This window comes from Mesocricetus auratus, unplaced genomic scaffold (genome assembly GCF_017639785.1).
Source record: "Mesocricetus auratus isolate SY011 unplaced genomic scaffold, BCM_Maur_2.0 Super-Scaffold_100011, whole genome shotgun sequence".
Lineage (NCBI taxonomy): Eukaryota > Metazoa > Chordata > Mammalia > Rodentia > Cricetidae > Mesocricetus > Mesocricetus auratus.
In genome coordinates, this window is record NW_024429195.1 from 84,202,458 (window position 1) to 84,219,742 (window position 17,285).

Sequence of the window (17,285 nt, forward strand, 5' to 3'; positions counted from 1 at the left end):
AACCAGTTCTCTTAAAAACTGTAGGCATCTGTTGAGGAAATCTTTGTCAGAGCCTGCTCATCTCCTGAGTGTTCTTGAGACAGAGGAGTTAAAAGTAAAGTTAGTTGACCTGGGTGTAAAAGCTTTGTGTCTATCTTTTTCTGAGTATATGTGCACATATGCAGTTGTGTGTGTGAGTGTGTATGAGTGTGCGTGCATGTGTGTGTGTGTGCGCGCGCGCGCGCGCGTGTGTGTGTGTGTGTGTACACGTGAGTGTTGATGTTGGGTGCCTTCTTGTGTGTACATGAGTCTGTGCATGTGAGTGCAGGAACCCAAAGAGGCTGAGGCATCCAGTTCCCTGTTGCCGGAGGTGCAGGTGGTTGTGAGCTGCCTGACACAGGTGCTGGGATCAAAGTTCGGGTCTCCTGCAAAAGCAGTGTGTGCTCTTAACTGCTTGAACTGCCTGGTCGTCTCTTCAGCCCCCTTATCTTTTGAGACAGTGTCTCTTGTTGAACCCAGAACTCTCGGACTAGGGGACTAGGCAGCCCCGGACCTTCCTGTCTCCACTTGCACAGTCCTTGGACTTTAGGCCCAAGCTACTGTACCCGGCTTTTTATGTGGGTGCTGGGCATCTGAACCCATGTCTTCGTGCTTGTGTGGCAAGTACTTCATGTCCCCATCCCTGTAGTTGTGACATTTTGATTCTGTCAGAGAGGCTGTTTCTGATTGCCAGCTTCGATACATGCTTACTGTGACTAAACTGTTTGGAATTACATCAACATGAAATCTCTGCATGGATGTTCATGGGCCCAGTGCATGCATCCTGGGGCATTTGTTTAGGTGTCTGCAGGGCCCAGTGCATGCATCCTGGGGCATTTCTTTGAGTGGCTTTTCTGGGAGTAATGGTCCATTCTTGCGTTGGTTCTGAGAGTGAATCTAGTGAAGTTTGTTTTTGAATCACTGGATGAGCCAATGTGTGGGGAACACAGCATTCCTGGGGTCATCACCTGGTTAGCATTGCCTGACTGGGTCTCATGACTCAAATCACATGCATTTTCTATTTCCTACCTGTGTTTTAGATTGTGGGTTATGGGGTAAGTGGTTTGGGAATAAAGGAGTCATGACTGTTTGGAAAATTGAAACCAGAAAAAAAATCGTCTTTCCCTATTTCAATCATCAAGGTTGCTCAAGTGACAGAATTTTGAACAGCTGTTGTTTTGAGGGGGTAAGAAGCAGCATTTGGTCTCTTTAGCAGGCCAGACCAGGCCCTGTTGGAACATCAGTCTTAGGTTAACTGTGAGACAGACTCAGAAACACACTTGAAAGCAATTCGCATTGTTATCTGTACATAGCTTACGTTTTATGACCTGCTTAGAGCCTAGCTCTTGGGAAGGGTTGTATTATTTACTTCTTTGTCTTGTTTGCAGATGACAGGCTGGCTTCAGATGTCTGCTCCAGGATGTTTTAGCTGAACTGTGTAGGAGTCTATTAAACAAATGTACGAGTTTGAGGGAAGAGAAAGCCGTGTCTCAAACCAAATGTTTGACATGGAGAACATCTGGGGAACATTGGTATTTGTGTGTATGGTACATCAGAAAGCAGCTTGGTGGGGCTCCCCTGGGATGTCTCTGGCCCCTGGTGGCTGGGTTTGACAGTTCTGCTGGGAGGGCCTGGTTCTTATGAAGTGATGCCAGCATGGCATCCTCCGGGAGGAGTGTCTCTGAGCCCCACACTCTGAAGTGTGCTGGCTAGCTCAGCTCCCCACCAGATCGCCACCACTCACGAACAGTTGGGTAGCTAGGCTGTCCCCTGAGCCCTGGTCTCCAGAGAAGACAAGAGTAGTAATGCCCGCCTTCGTTAGACTGGTTGCTGACTCCTGCAGAATGGCCTGTCTCGCGAAGGGGGCTGGAACACACCGGGATGGTGTGCACTTGGAGGCCAGTGTGTACAACGTGGCCCTGCATTGCTATATGGCTGTAACCACGAGTACTAAAGCAACCGATGCAGGCCGCAGCGGGGTCTGGGGAGGCCGACTCCAGCAGCTTGTAGTTAGTTAACCAGTAGGCAAGGATTAATTCTTATGAAGATGAAGGCTTAAGATATTCATCCTGTCTGACTCATCCCAACTAATTCATTGATAAAGTCCCAGCCTCTCTCATAGCTTCGGGGACACAGGAGTCAAGTCAATGGTGGGTGATTCCTGTCTTGTAGTTTGCTTGCTATGCCTGAGGTATTGACCATGAACCTCCTTTGTTAAGATTGTATTTTAACTGTGGTAAATATTTGGAGGTGTGAACAAGATTTGGCAGGAAAAGTGGAATCTTCAACCTTTGCGCCACACATGTCAAAATGGACCTTTCTGATCTTCTGTCCCCAAGGAAAATAGTAGTTTGCCATGGAATTATTGTGTTCCTAAGAGGTATAGAGATTTGAAGACTCCAGATGGGTTCCAGACGTGGCATTTTGACAGGTGCTGAGCAAGTGATACTGCCAGGGCCCATTCCAACAGAGGCTGATCCGGAGCCCATCTCCATAGAGACCGATCCGGAGCCCGTCTCCATAGAGGCCGATCCGGGCGCTAAAGATTGAGTAGAGGCCACTGGAAGAGAAGGTCTAGGCCCTGTGCTGCAGAAGTGGATTGTCCAGAGCAGATTCCCCACAGTTGCTTCCTGGGGAATGGGCTCACTGCCATAGTACTGTAGAGGGGCATCTCCCAGGCCTCCCTTTCTTCTAACTGTGCCTGTACCCCCCCACCCCCGCCTGTACCGGGCCGATGGATGCTGGAAAGGGCTGCCCATGGATGTCAATGTCAAGATGGAAGCAGCTTAAATATGTGTGGGGAAGGGCTTCAGGGGGTCTGTCCTGTGCGGAGATTCTGACCAAGCTCACTTCTGTACCAACCACTCACTCCTTGGCAGGGACTGTGCCAGTCACAGGGTCACTGTGATCGGGGTTTGAGACTGTGGCCTCTGGGCTTAGTCTCATTACTGCTTGTTACCAGTTGTTCCCAACTGCACCAGCAGCTCCCCACCCTCCTTCAGGCCTCATTTACATTCTCTGAGAAAGCATAATGATGTTGCTGCAAGATGTTAATGAGCAAGAGGCTGGCCGTTTAACAGAGTGGTACCCAGGGCCAGGCGTCTTCTAAGGGCATGATAACTGGTAATTACCGTGATCACTGTTAGCAGGTACTGTGAGTCACCCGAACCTTCCCCGAGTGTGCTGTCCTCTCATCTCCCGTGGAAAGGTGTGAAGTTCACAGACAGGTGATCTGGGAGCAACTGGGGGTTCAGCACCTCAGAGCCCTGTGATAGAAGACTCAGTGGCAGGTGGCTGTGGTTTGGCTTGGTGGAATGAGGGGACCTATTGTAGCTTTATACGTTTTAACCCGTCTTTTATCTGAATGGTCAGTCTTTGTATGGACCGTGCATTGGTTACTTGCTCCATCCGGGATATGCTGTGGTTTAGTTTGGATATGCTTTGATGTGAGTAGAGTTTATGAATATTGGTGAGGGAGGCGAAGGGAGGGGACCGAGGTGTCCAACATAGGACCATATCTCAAGATTGGCGCACTTGGCAAGATGGAAAAGTTATCAGATGATGGGCTGTGGAAGGGTCCCGGCCGAGAAAATGACAGGCCCAAAGCTCCAGAGAGACATGATCACCCCCCACCCCCTCCAGGCCATTCCTGGAGTCCCTAGGATGATCACAGATCCCTTCCTCAGTTTTCTCAGGGATGGGTCAGCAAGCATGCAGTACTGACCAAGTCTCCGCTGAGTGCTCATTAGGGAGTCTGAGGACCCTGAAGACTTGTGTAAGGGTGTGAGCTGGGATCAACCTGTTCAGTCCTGACAGTGAGCAGCAAGGGCTTCCCTTTGCAAGGAACACAGGTGCTGATGCTGGCAGGGTGAGGCCAGAGGGTGAGGCCGTGAGGCCGAGGTGACGACCAAAGCCTGTGATAGCTTCACTCCCGCTGCGTTGCGGCCTTGCACACCATAACTATTATTCATGACTTTTCCTACTATTCCTTAGGGATAAAAATAGCTTCTGATGAGTTCCCCTTGCTTATCGTTATCAGTACGATCACCATGACAAATACAGAAAGTAAAGCTCTACTGGAGGGCGCGGCTTCCTGTCCCTGGAAGCCTGTACCTGCCCTGTCCCCCACCCGTGTCCCCACACTGCAGCGGCTGTACTGCCGTGTCCCCCACCCGTGTCCCCCACCCGTGTCCTCACACTGCGGCGTCTGTACTGCCATGTCCCCACACTGCGGCGTCCCACACTGCGGCGTCTGTACTGCCGTGTCCCCCGCCCGTGTCCCCACACTGCGGCGTCTGTACTGCCGTGTCCCCACACTGCGGCGTCTGTACTGCCGTGTCCCCACACTGCGGCGCCTGTACTGCCGTGTCCCCACACTGCGGCGTCTGTACTGCCGTGTCCCCACACTGCGGCGTCTGTACTGCCATGTCCCCACACTGCGGTCTCTGTACTGCCGTGTCCCCACACTGTGGTGCCTGTACTGCCGTGTCCCCCGCCCGTGTCCCCACACTGCGGTGTCTGTACTGCCGTGTCCCCACACTGCGGCGCCTGTACTGCCGTGTCCCCACACTGCGGTGTCTGTACTGCCGTGTCCCCCGCCCGTGTCCCCACACTGCGGCGTCTGTACTGCCGTGTCCCCCGCCCGTGTCCCCACACTGCGGCGTCTGTACTGCTGTGTCCCCACACTGCGGCGTCTGTACTGCCGTGTCCCCACACTGTGGTGCCTGTACTGCCGTGTCCCCCGCCCGTGTCCCCACACTGCGGCGTCTGTACTGCCGTGTCCCCACACTGCGGCGTCTGTACTGCCGTGTCCCCACACTGCGGCGTCTGTACTGCCGTGTCCCCCGCCCGTGTCCCCACACTGCGGCGTCTGTACTGCCGTGTCCCCACACTGCGGCGTCTGTACTGCCGTGTCCCCACACTGCGGCGCCTGTACTGCCGTGTCCCCACACTGCGGCGTCTGTACTGCCGTGTCCCCACACTACGGCGCCTGTACTGCCGTGTCCCCACACTGCGGCGTCTGTACTGCCGTGTCCCCACACTGCGGCGCCTGTACTGCCGTGTCCCCACACTGCGGCGTCTGTAACTAACTTGCTCAGCTGGCTAACTCTTCTGCATCCACACCAAGACATGGCGCATGCTCTGCTGTAACTCTGTGGCACACACGTTCCCTTTTAGCAGCCCCCCCCCCCCGTGTGTTTGTTTATGTATTCTGTAATTTTATCAGCCCCTATTGTATGTCACTGTCTTAAGGATCTAGGAGCTCAATGGACTGATGAATTTCTTTTTCTTTGGAAAGTGAGCTTGGCCTCCGAGGTCTCTGTGTCCTTTGCTCATTGTTCCCGAAGTCAGCGATTCACTGCAATCTGAAGTTAACATTGAAAAGTAGCGCTTGCAGCGAATTAAGCAGACGGGACCCCCACCCCAGTGTGCTTCATGTCTGACACCAAATCAGGCCTCAGAAATCGGAGCAAGGTTTGCACACAACTAAAGTAAAGGCAGCATTGCTTCCACAGCTCTGGCAGTAGAGGGAGGTTAAAATCTGCACCAGGCTGTGGAGCGACTCAGTGCTTAGGCAGAGCTGCCATTTTCTTTCTCGATGTATTAGTAATGCAGGAGTTCGGCCATGGGAGCCGCCTTACATGTAAATATTGATAACCCTTTGCGTGTCAGCTTCTATGCCAGGACTCCCTGCTCGGGCTGTTAGTCCCTGTCTTGTGTGTTATTAGTAAGTTCAGGAGCCTGAGCTTAGGCTTTAGCTGCTTTGGGGCTCAGTTTCCTCGCCTGCCAAGGGAGGCAGACGTGGACCCTCCTCCGTCCTTACGACTCTCATGTCTACTTGTGATGTCGTGGTTACTCTACTCTTTCCTGCCCCATCCTGTACACAGCCTGGTATGATCCATCCTGGTCTCCCGAGGTTAGACCCAAGGTCAGCCTCATTTTCAGGGGACACAGAGCATGTGACTTGATTGCCCTGGGACCTCCCCAGCAAGTTCCTGGAAGTACGGACCGGCCTGAGTACTGATTCTGGCATCTCGGGTTATTGGGTTCAGAAGTCCATAAATATAAGTTGTTCAGCCTTACTGAAGGCCTGCTATAAACAAACTGAGTTTGGACCCCCAGCACCCCTATAAAAGGCTGGGTGGGTGCTGCAATCCCAATACACAGCAGGTAGAGACCAGATCTTCGGAATCAGCAAACTAGACTAGCCAGTGCCATCATGGACTCTGGGTTCAAGGGAGAGACCCTGCCTCAGTACATGTGACGGAGAGTGACCGAGAAAGACAGGGACAACCTCTGGCCTCCACATGCCTGTGAGTACATGTATCCAGGTACACACTCCATGTGCCCCGCCCCACATAAGCATGTGTCCACACCGCACACACTCACTAAAAGTAAATCGGCTGCACTGCGGCAGTGTGCTCTGGTGTATTTGGCTTTCAGAAATGTGCACAGCTAAAAATAAACAGCAGTTTGGTGATTCTAGGCGCAGCTCCCAGCTTGCATTTGGAGTGCTTTTGTGTATCTGACAATGTCTGTGTTAGCGTCTCTGAGGTTACCAGCAGGGATTTAAGGCCTCAGGCCATGTGCAGACCATGAAGACACCCGTCCGCCTTGGCTTCTGTGGCCTTGCGTCATCCGCTGGCTCACTTTGGGCCAGGACAAGTGAGATGTTTCTTGGCAGCAAAGTTTCCTTAAGCTGGGGGTAAATTATTCTGGGCTGCTGGCTTCCTGCAGGAAGCAGCTCACTTTTAACTGCCCTCTGTACATATGGGCCACTGATTGCCCCTGTCAGTCATTTAGTGTGGAATATGACGTGTCATGTATAAGCTACAGAATAGTAAGAGGCAGCAGGGTCAGCGGGTCTGGTTTCAGATGAGAATTCTCAAACCTCAGGCTGTAGTAAATCACCTGAGATCTACTTTGGTGGAGTGGATTCCAGGTTAGCCGTGGCAACAGGTAGACCTTGTTTCAACACAAACAAGAGCCTCTTCCCTCACCTGCTCCCACAAACCCTCCCAAAAAGCCAAAGCGAAACCCCGTGACACAGGCCTCCCCGCCTTCCCTGGCCACATTCTTCCTCTCCACCATTGGGATATCCGCTGCCAATCCCTTGACAGCCGCTGTTGACAGCCACCGTTGATCGCCCACCTTTCCACGTCTCTCTTTCCACCCCTCTTGGTTCTTGCCTGGTCGCCATGGTCGCTAGCTTGCCTTTATAAGCCTCGATGCAGTATAAGGAGTGTAAATCTGCCCTGAGATTTCCCTGTGATGTTGATACTGCACTGTGGGTATTCTCGGCACAGCCCTTGAAGGGGGATTGTGGACGGGGTGGGCGCAGGAGACTGAGGAATGACTGAGCAGGGAAAGACGCTCCCAATAATTCCGTTGAGCTGGCCCAGGCCAGAGAGACCAAACCTTTGCTTTTCATAGTAGAAAAAAGTTGAAATCATCTGAGGAGACAGGCTGTTGAGGGCTGAAGTTCAGGACCTCCTGCAGTGGTGGGCTGCCTTAGGGCGCACACGTATGATTCTTGGCTTTCCCACCCCTTGTCTGAAAAACACCCATGTAGGAACGTGAATAAACAGGCCGGGGAGGGAGGCTGAGGAGCCACCTGTCCTGAGGCAGAGTTGGCACAGACCCCGTGCATGCGGCCTGCTGAATCCTGGCAGCTTGCTGTTCCACACAGAGTGGAGGGTCACTGAATTGATTAGGGTTTGGGTTGCAACATAGGCTTCTGGGTGGCATTATCGTGATCCAGGCAAACACTTTCTGAACAAAGGCTCTCTGGTGATCTGCGGAATCTTGGGTGTGTGGGGCCCATAGGGAACACGGCTTTGCCCTGAAGTCTGTATGAGAGTCACAGACACTGGCCATGCTGCAGGGCTGCTGCTCCCCTGCTGTGGGCCCACCTCAAGAGGAGGAGGTTGCCTCTGCTTTAGTGTCCTGCAGCTCCTTTGGTGGCACTGGCATGTGTCAAGTGTGAGTCACACCTTGTAAATGGCAGAGGGGTTGCCTGCTAGCTTGCTGGGGTTACATGCACTCTTGCCCTAAGTTATGTTTATGGCCGACCTCCTCCTGTGAGCCTCACTCCCCCAGACCTCACTCCAAAGCACATCACCATCCTTTCCAAGGAGACCCATCTTTCTGGCCTTGGAGGCCTAGGGATTCTTCAACACTCGTTTGCCATGTCAGTTGAAGATGGGGTTTCTGTCCCATCTGGTCCTGCAACCCTTTTAGTTCCAAGTAAACACATAGAGACTTATAAGCCAATAGCTCAGGCTTCTTATTGGCTAACTTTCTCTTAATTATGAACCCATTTCTGTTAATATGTTTATCTCCATATAGTCTTGACTTCCTGGAGAATGCCTCTGTGTCCTACCTTCCTGGAAGCTGCATGGCTGTCCCTCTGCATGGCTGTCCCTGCCTTTCCTCTCCCATTTTCTCCTCGTCTGGTAGCTCTCTCTGCCTATGCTTCTTGCCTGGCTACTGGCCAGTTAGCATTTATTCATCAACACATAAGAGAAACATATATTCCCAGCATACAGAAGGACATCCCTCATCAGTCAGTGGGTCTTTTCTCTTTTTCTTTCTATGTTTTGAGAAAGGGTCTCACTGTATAACCCTGGCTGTCTGGAGTTCACTAACTCACTATGTACATCAGGCTGGCCCTGCACTCACAGAGATGCCTCTGCCTCTGCCTCTCTGCCTCTCTGCCTCTGCCTCTGCCTCTGCCTCTCTCTGCCTCTCTGCCTCTCTCTGCCTCTCAGCCTCTCTGCCTCTCTGCCTCTCTCAGCCTCTCAGCCTCTGCCTCTGCCTCTTCTGCCTCGCTGAGATTAGAGGTGTGCTCCACCACACCTGGGCCTTACCAGTGTTCATCCTACCTGTATCTACAGCCTCAGGAGCCAGCAGTCTCCAGGCTCAGTGTCTGGCTATAAAGTGATGATGTAGTTAGGACCAAATGAAATAAGGTCTGTGGATGTCAGTTATTGCTCTCACTAGGAACACCATCAGAAGTTTGGCCTGGTGGCAGAGGCCTGTATCCTAGCCATGCAGGAGGCTGAGGTAGGCAGATCACAAATTTAAGGCCTTCGTGAGCTACAGACCTTTTTCCAGGTCATTCTGGGCAACTCAGGGAGACCCTATCTCTAAATGGATGAATAAATAAGATAGGGCGGGATGCAGCTTAACTACAGTGCTTACCTAGTATGCACAAGGCCTGGGGTTCGACCTGCAGTACTGCGAGAAAAAAAGAAAAAAGAAAGAAAGGCTGTCAGGACCAATGACAAGCAGTCATTGCTGGCTCCTGAAACATGTGGTCCCTCGAATAACATGGTTGTGTCACTGAGCATTGTGCTACAAATCCAGAATCCCAGGCCCTACCCCATACATCTAGATTTAGAAAGTATGTTTTGACAAGATGCCCAGGCATGTCTTGTTGGAGACGTGCTGTTTTAGGATATTCTCTCCAGGCCAATATTGGGCAGTGCATCTGTAACCATTCCTACGAGGCGACTGGGGACCAAAGACAACTGTCACTGTCTTGGTTAGAGCAATGTCCCTCATGTCCCAGAGCAGTGTCTACTGTACATGAGCATCCTTTCCATTCCTCTCTGGAAATGTATTTAAGTTTCAGCCTGTGTAAGGATGGAGGAGGAGGCAGGGCAGGGCGTGTGGAGAGCCGCCTACGGTGTGGCTTGCTGTGGCTAATGGCTCCTTGAGCGGGACTCAGGACTTGCATCACCGCGTCTTTCCGCCAGGCCTGGTCTATTAACACTACCATTCAGGGAACAGATGCTCAGGGTCCTTCACCCATGGACAGGTGAGCCGTGAGGTCTGGGATTCCCCAAAGCCACCCGCCAGGAGAAAGCCTGTGCAATGTGGTCCCTGCCTTTCTTTCCTCTGCCCTCACCTTCCTTGTCACCAGACTCTCCGCACAGAGCAGCCACCTTGGAAAGGGGCCCCGCAGGCTGCGGAGCAGGTGGTTTGTGGCGATTAGTCATTGAAAGAAACTGCCAGCCCCAAGAGAAGACCGAGTCTGTTCTATTTAATGAGAGATGGGACTTGGCTGGGCTGAGTGTGCCTCTGACAGTGAGCAGTCAGTACAGGGCAGAATTCGCAGCTCCATGGCCAAACCCGCTGCTACTGCGTAAGGTTTCTACATTAAACTATAGGTGGCCTTTTTTAAAAGCAGACTGTTTTATAAGTCACATGGTGCTGTCTAGACTGCGGAGCATTTATGAGCGTGGCTGCTGTGTGCCAGACACACACACCTGAGCCTCTTGCCTGAAGCCCGCCCTAAGCATGGGGCCTGGGGTGTGGTGAGACATGTGATTTAAGGAGCCTGGTCATGCACCCTAAGCCTCTGCTTCTCTGCTCGATCCTTTGTAGACGTGCGAGTTGGAAAACGGGGGAGGTGGCATTACTGTGCAATGTCACACATGTCTGCATAGAAAGAGGAGTGACATCCTTTTTGTTGTAATTTTTTTTCTCATTGCCCGTGCATCTCCATCACTCCTTGCCTTGACAACATGATGGACATGTCCTCCTGCATGTGTAGCCTGGTCAGGGGCAGGTGCCCAAAAAGAATGAACAGTCACAAATCCCGAAGGCTGAGGTCATGAGCCCTGACACTGCATTTCCTTGTTTAGCTGGTAGACATTTACAAGAAGGACATTGGGGTGACCCCTGGGTTGCTTTATGGGTTCAGGTTCCTGTCTGGTGTGAATCCGAGGATGCAGGAACCAACTGAACTAACAATGGCTTCGGCTATCCTGAGCTTCCCATTTTAGGTGACATGCTATCCCAAGACCAGGACGGTGCTGTCCAGTCTTGTCTTCCCTTGGGGAAAACAAGCGCAGTCTCCACGTGTGAGACCTCCACTTGCTGTGTCTCGAGGAGCCAGGAGGAATTCAAGGATCCACTTACAGGACACTGAGTAAAAGTGACTGGCATTTGCTGAGCAGCTTACCTGGTCCAGGCGTGTCTGAGGCATCTCACATGCAGGGTTTGCAGGGCCTGTGAAACAGACTCTGTTACTTCCTCACAAGTGGATGAGGAAACTGGAGCATGGGGAAGCTATGCAACCCACTCACGGCTACACAGCTAAGAATGGTTTTAGCCAGGTCACCAAGCCATGGCTCTAACCTTTACCCCATAATATCTGTGCATTGGCTTAGTTTATCCTTCATCTTCTTGAGGCCGAGACCCATTTAGGGGCTGTGGTCCTGGGTCTCCGTCCTCTACACTTTAAAAAATGTCCTTTTTGGCTGTCTGGGTCCTAAACAAACAGACCTAGTGTGCAGCAAAGAAGAAAGGAAAGAGAACTCGGTTGTTAGCTAACATCTTGAAGACTGGAGTGGGACGGGTACAGACCGGGGCGGGTGACGTGGCTGAACCAGCTGGAGGGAGGCATGACGCAGAAGCGCACATGGTAAGGCTGCCAAGATCCACGCACACTGAGCTCTTCACAGTGTCTTTAGATGCTCAGTGAGTGCTGACTCTTAGGATTGCTGGGACTGTCTTCCTGGTCTGCTGCCTGGGGAAGGGCAGTCTCTGCAGTGGAGCCCAGCCTGGGGAAGGGCAGTCTCTGTAGTGGAGCCCAGCCTGGGGAAGGGCCATCTGCAGTGGAGCCCAGCCTGGGGAAGGGCGGTCTCTGCAGTGGGGAAGGGCAGTCTCTGCAGTGGAGCCCAGCCTGGGGAAGGGCCATCTGCAGTGGAACCCAGCCTGGGGAAGGGCCATCTGCAGTGGAGCCCAGTGTCTGCCCTGGCAGCTGCACTTCATCAGTGGTTTCTAGCTTTTGTTACCCCCTGACTTCCCACCACCCCGTTTGAATTGGGAGCAGAAATGGGCCTCTGGCATGTAGCTTTTGTAGGAGGGACAGTCATCCTGGTTATTAACAGTTGTGAAGCCTGGTTGTTAACAGTCTGCGGCACCGAGTGGGGCTTGATTAGGATGTGGACACTTTCCTGTATACCCGGCTGGAAGTATTGCCTTGGCAGTGGCACCATGACCCTTGGCCTGCCTGTCGCTGTGCTCTTGCAGGGAATGAACAGAGAGCTCATGTTCTAATGTATTAGAATGCCCCACCTCTCTGACCCGGGAAGATGAAGGAATGTATTGCTGTTGTGATTTGACAATGGGGCTTCCTTGAGGCTATGTTCAGCTTCAAGCACAACCAGAGGGGTGCTTTCTGTCCTTGGACGTCTTTAGTGTTTGAAGGAATGTAGAAGTTGGTCCAGCAGCCTCCCACATCCTCCAGGGCCTGTGTGCTCACTGTCTGCTTCATCTAGGAATCAGCTCCCAGGATACAGGCCTCACGCGGCCAAAAGAGAGCTTCCCAGTCATGGTTTTCCATCTGATGCAAGCGGAGGAGGCTTTTCTTGCTGCGTAGTGAACGGGGCTGTCATGAGGGCCTGAGCAGCTGAGCCTGGCACTATGGTTACAGGGGGCCTTGAAGTCGGAATGTGCATTCATCTGTGCAGGGCCCACTCAGGATGGGGGTGCTCCATGGGTTCCCCAGCTGGGCACCCCTATGTGTTACACCTGTGCCACTCGTGATTACTTGTGGATAGGATGCCAGAGACCAGAGGTCAGCTTCTTCATGTGCGTGTGTGGGCAGCAGCATCTAGTGCGTGTGCCCATTTATTAAATAAAGAGTATTGTGAACGTGTGCAAGTGTGAGTATTGCTCAAGTGATCATGTGTGAGAACATGCATGTATACATGTGTATGCTTGCGTGCATGTGAGTGTGTGCTTGTGCATGTGTGTGTGCATGTCTTTGTAATGGTACTTGCCTGGGAAGGTAGGAGGTAGGAGGATGCAGGAAGGATTTAAAGTCTAGGAAGATGTGAACGAAGCCTAGGTTGCAATCTTCAGAATCAGGGAACTCATTTTGGGATGGGCCACACAGTGATTTTTGTTTGTTTTAAAGTCATCACTACAGCTTCACAGTGAACTACATGCTTAGAGTTTCACCTCCCATGACCATAATTGGCCCTTTGTCCCCCCTCTTACTCCCAAAGAATCAAGACTCATAGAATAAATGAATTGCGCCTGGTCAAACAGCCACTGCTTAAAGAAGAAGACCCAAACACCACGCTGTTTATAAATGAAGGGTATGGCGGGGGTCGCCGTGGAGCGCTCTTGTGATGGCTGTCAACTTGGCCAACAAGCAACATCTGCATTTATTCTCCACCCCACCCCCAACAATGGCTGATTTGCGACTGTTTAGTTCTCTGAGTAACATTTCATTTCCTGACTTTGTAGGTCGCTATAAAATCCATCCGTAAGGACAAAATTAAGGATGAACTAGACATGGTTCACATCAGACGAGAAATTGAGATCATGTCATCTCTCAGCCATCCTCATATCGTCACTATTTATGAAGGTCAGTAATCCTCTCCCTACTTCTGTTCTAGTTACCATTCACATACCACTAGTTACCATTCGCACAGCACAGGGCTGGCCACTCCTGTACTGGTTACCATTCACACACCACTAGTTACCATTCACACAGCACAGCGCTGGCCACTCCTGTACTAGTTATCAATCACATAGCACAGCGGCCTGGCCAAGACTGAGGTAATTGCCCTTCTGGGCAGGAGCCAAATGTTTTACTTCATGATACAAAAATAGCCAAGCATTATCTCTTACTCGGTTACCGTGAATGCAGCCGGGTTCATGTGGGGCAGCACGTGGAAGGAAGCATCTCAGGCTGCTGCCTTCTTCCCTCTTCCAAGTTCCTTCGCTTTGGCTGTTGCTAAGTAACCTGTCTTGATGAAAGTGAGTATGTCAATGCCATTGTCATTCCTTAAACTCATGGCCACTTTCCGATGCAGAGATCCCCGGGTCACCTTCTGAGTTGGCCACAGAGGCACCAGGAAGAGGGCCTCGGAGGCTTCCCAAATGTAGTCCAGCTGTAGCTGGTGTTTATAAACTACAGGGCATGGAAAAGCCTGTAAAACACCGAGCTTCAGTTTAGCTTTGGTCCTTCACAGGAAGAAATAGAATGTCTGAGCCTCCTTTTCATACTCTGTAAAGACATTATACACACTGACTGTTTATTACTGCAGAGACTGAAATACAAACGTCAGAGTCAACAATTTCTCTCCTCACTGACGGTTTGACAAATAATTATTACCTTATTTCTCTCTGTGTGTGAGGTTTTATTCAGGGTTAGATCACACTGCTCAGGTTACTGTTTTTGCTGGCTTTTATTGTTTTATATCACATATCTCTGTGTCAAATCAAGATTTCCCATAAAGACATTTTACAAGGCTTTATAATATTTCATTTAGGAACATACCATGATTTATTGAATCTAATTTCTTTTGCCAATCATTACTGTTACTCCATATTTCTGGTTGTTATAAACAGGACTTTATTGACCTCCATTTATATATTCATATCTGATTATTATCTTATGAAAAATTTTACTGCTTTTAAACCTATTGAGTCCAATGTTTCCCCAATACACATAAATATATGTAAATAAATGTATTTTAAGATCAATTTTAAATATATTTAGTGTATTTGTATACATATAAATATATATTAAAGTATAAAATATGTATTTATGTATATTGATTCTTTTGAGATAGGGTCTTACTATGTAGCTTTAGCTTGTCTGTAGCTCATAGAAATCCTCCTGCCTCTGCCTCCTGAGGGATGGTATTAAAGGTGTGCACCGTCACCCTGGCCTCCCCAAAATATTTTTAAATGTTAAGTCAGAAAAAACTAATTTCTTTAAAAACTAACTTCCTTTTCATTTCGGGTCTATAAAGATGTACCAGGTAAAGGAAGCAAGATGGCGGCCCTAGATTTTTAGTTTTCCCTCATCTGTCTCCTTCATCTTTTCTCCCTGTTACTTCTCATCGAGAAGTCAACACTGGAAATTCCTCTTCTGCTTTTTTCAATCTCAGGATTTTTTTTTTTGTTTGTTTGATTTCCTCCAGACTTGGGTTTAAAATACTTTCATTTTATTACGTGACTATCATTGTGTGGGTAGATGTGTGTGAAGACAAGGAGACTAGAGGAAGTGTCAGATCCCCTGGAGCTGGGATCGCAAGTGATTGTGAGCCACCTGCCATGGGTGCTTGGGATCAGCCCTGGGTCCTCTGCAAGAACAGACTGCTTTCCTGCCCTCTGAGCCATCTATTGCCCGAGGATGGGATATTTTAACCTGAAATCACATAGTAATTTTACAAACACCCCTTCAGTGACTTTTGAGGTCAGCAGCCTCCGAATCATTTAGAGATGAGAAGAAATGAGGCATAGGCCCTTGTCTGGCACCACAGGATGGGAAACTCTTGGTGCAGGCAGCCAGGCCAGGCCAGGCCAGGTGAGGCAGCCTGCAGTTCAGCAAGCTTGAATACTGTTGGCTCTGGTTAAGAGGGCCGCATATGTAGCAATGGATCAGACTTGCATCATAACAAGGAACTACAAGACCACATAGATGAAGCGTTAAACATGGAGGCTGGGGCCAGCTCGGTGGTGGGACACTTACCTGATGTGTGGTTTTTGTTTTTAAAGTATTGTGTAGTCGGGTAAGCAGCATATAGTTAGGACCACAGAGACTTTACTGATAGAAACTTCCGTGCAAATGTGGTTTTTCGAGGGAAAAATTAGATAAATAGAAATCCACCTTTAAAAACAAATCTAAACTTACCTGATGAAGGAGGGGCTTCTGGATATTAGAAGTGAGTAGATATACAAATGTGGGTGAGAGTGAATTTATTAACTTTTTGAGGGGTTTACTCTGTGTGGGCCTGTTGCCATGGGAACCCAGAAACCAAAGGGAAGGATGCCCTGTGTAGTATGGACTAGGCTGAGCATGGCTGTTTCTGGGTTGTGTGGCCTCACAGAGTGAGTGATCAGAGTTGGCACCCAGCATGGGGTTCTCAGGTTTCTTATTTAGGAGGCCACAGGCAGTAACTGACATCATGCATGGAGAACCTGATTTCAGATCAGCATCAGGGATGCTGGGAACTAGACTGGACCAGTGGGGAACAGGAAACCATTGGCCTCCCAAAGGGAAAGTCCGAGACAAACCCTTCCTTACTGGAGTTGTGTTGGTCATGGTCTGTCCCCTTTTGCAGGGTCCTAGAAGAAGAGAAACTCTTGCATTAAAACCTTGAGAGCCGGTTTTAGACAGTCAGAGGAGAGCTTGAGTTTCAGGCCACACATACCTACCAGATGGGCATGGCAGGGTGGGGATGCAGCTCGGCGGTAGAGCACTTGCCAAGGATGCTTGAGGCCCTGCAGTGCCCTAAAAAGCATGGTGACCACTGTATCTCTCTCATAGGGCTCTTAGGATTAGATGGTGCAGCATACACAGGAACTCAAAAAAGGTAATTAAGATGGGGAAATGCAGTCACCTCATTCCATTACTGACTACATGCGGCTAGTGGCTTCCATACTGGGTAGTGTAGATCTAGAACATTCTCATCACCCCAGAAAGTTCTTTTGAACAGTGCTGATATATGTTGTTTATGTATCACAGACATGGGTTACTTTTTATTTTATTTCTGAAGATAAGTCACATTCCTTTCATTGACTTTCTAGGAATTCTTGCCTGTCAATAAGTTAAATGTGTTAAAGACATCCCATTGGCTTGGAGTATTTTGGCTTGGCAAATAAAATTTGTTTTTGTTTGCTTATTTATTTGTTCCTTAGAATTTTCACCTTTCAGGTCTGCTCCTGAGGGGAAGGAACGCCATGTTTGGCACAAATGGTTGGATTAGAACCTTATGGTTCCAGAGGAAAATAGCATGGTTAAGTACCCACTGTGCCTGAGGCCCCAGCAGACCCTTCAAACACAAGAGTGAAGGAGGCGAGCTCCCGTCTTCCTCAGAGCTGGCGTGCAAGTAGGGTGATGGGAAACAGGCCGACTTGTCTGGCTGACTTTTGAGCTGAGTGAAGTTTGGCCATCCAGCTTTTGAGGCGAGTCCTGCATGGATGATGGGCTAAGCCCTCGGGAGAGCTGGGCTCTCCAGGCTAATGGAACAGCACACGCAGATGCCCAGCGGAGGGAAGCATTTATGTTGGTAGTGAGGCTCCCACACCAGGGACAGGCACAGTCCTCATGCTTGTGAGTCAGGCCCTTCACAACCAAGTCATCTCCCCAACCATATCAAAAATGTGCATGACCTTGTTATTATATAAATATATATACTGTATATGCACATTAATGTAGTGTATAAAATATAGTGATAGAGTGCAGAGGGTGTGTGCCCTGTGCTGCCTCACTTAGCCCTTGTATCTGA

General features: G+C 50.1%; 1 protein-coding gene across 2 annotated transcripts in view; it reads left to right on the forward strand.

Moving 5' to 3' along the window:
- Nuak1 (NUAK family kinase 1) overlaps positions 1 to 17,285 on the forward strand; it is a 71,391-nt gene that overhangs the window by 16,251 nt on the left and 37,855 nt on the right. The window contains exon 2 of one of the 2 annotated variants that reach the window (XM_005083786.4): positions 13,288 to 13,408. The exons of the other annotated variant lie outside the window; for it this stretch is intronic. Coding sequence (XP_005083843.1) covers positions 13,288 to 13,408 — 121 coding nt within the window. The remainder of the gene's footprint in view (positions 1 to 13,287; positions 13,409 to 17,285) is intronic. 2 annotated transcript variants of the gene reach the window in all.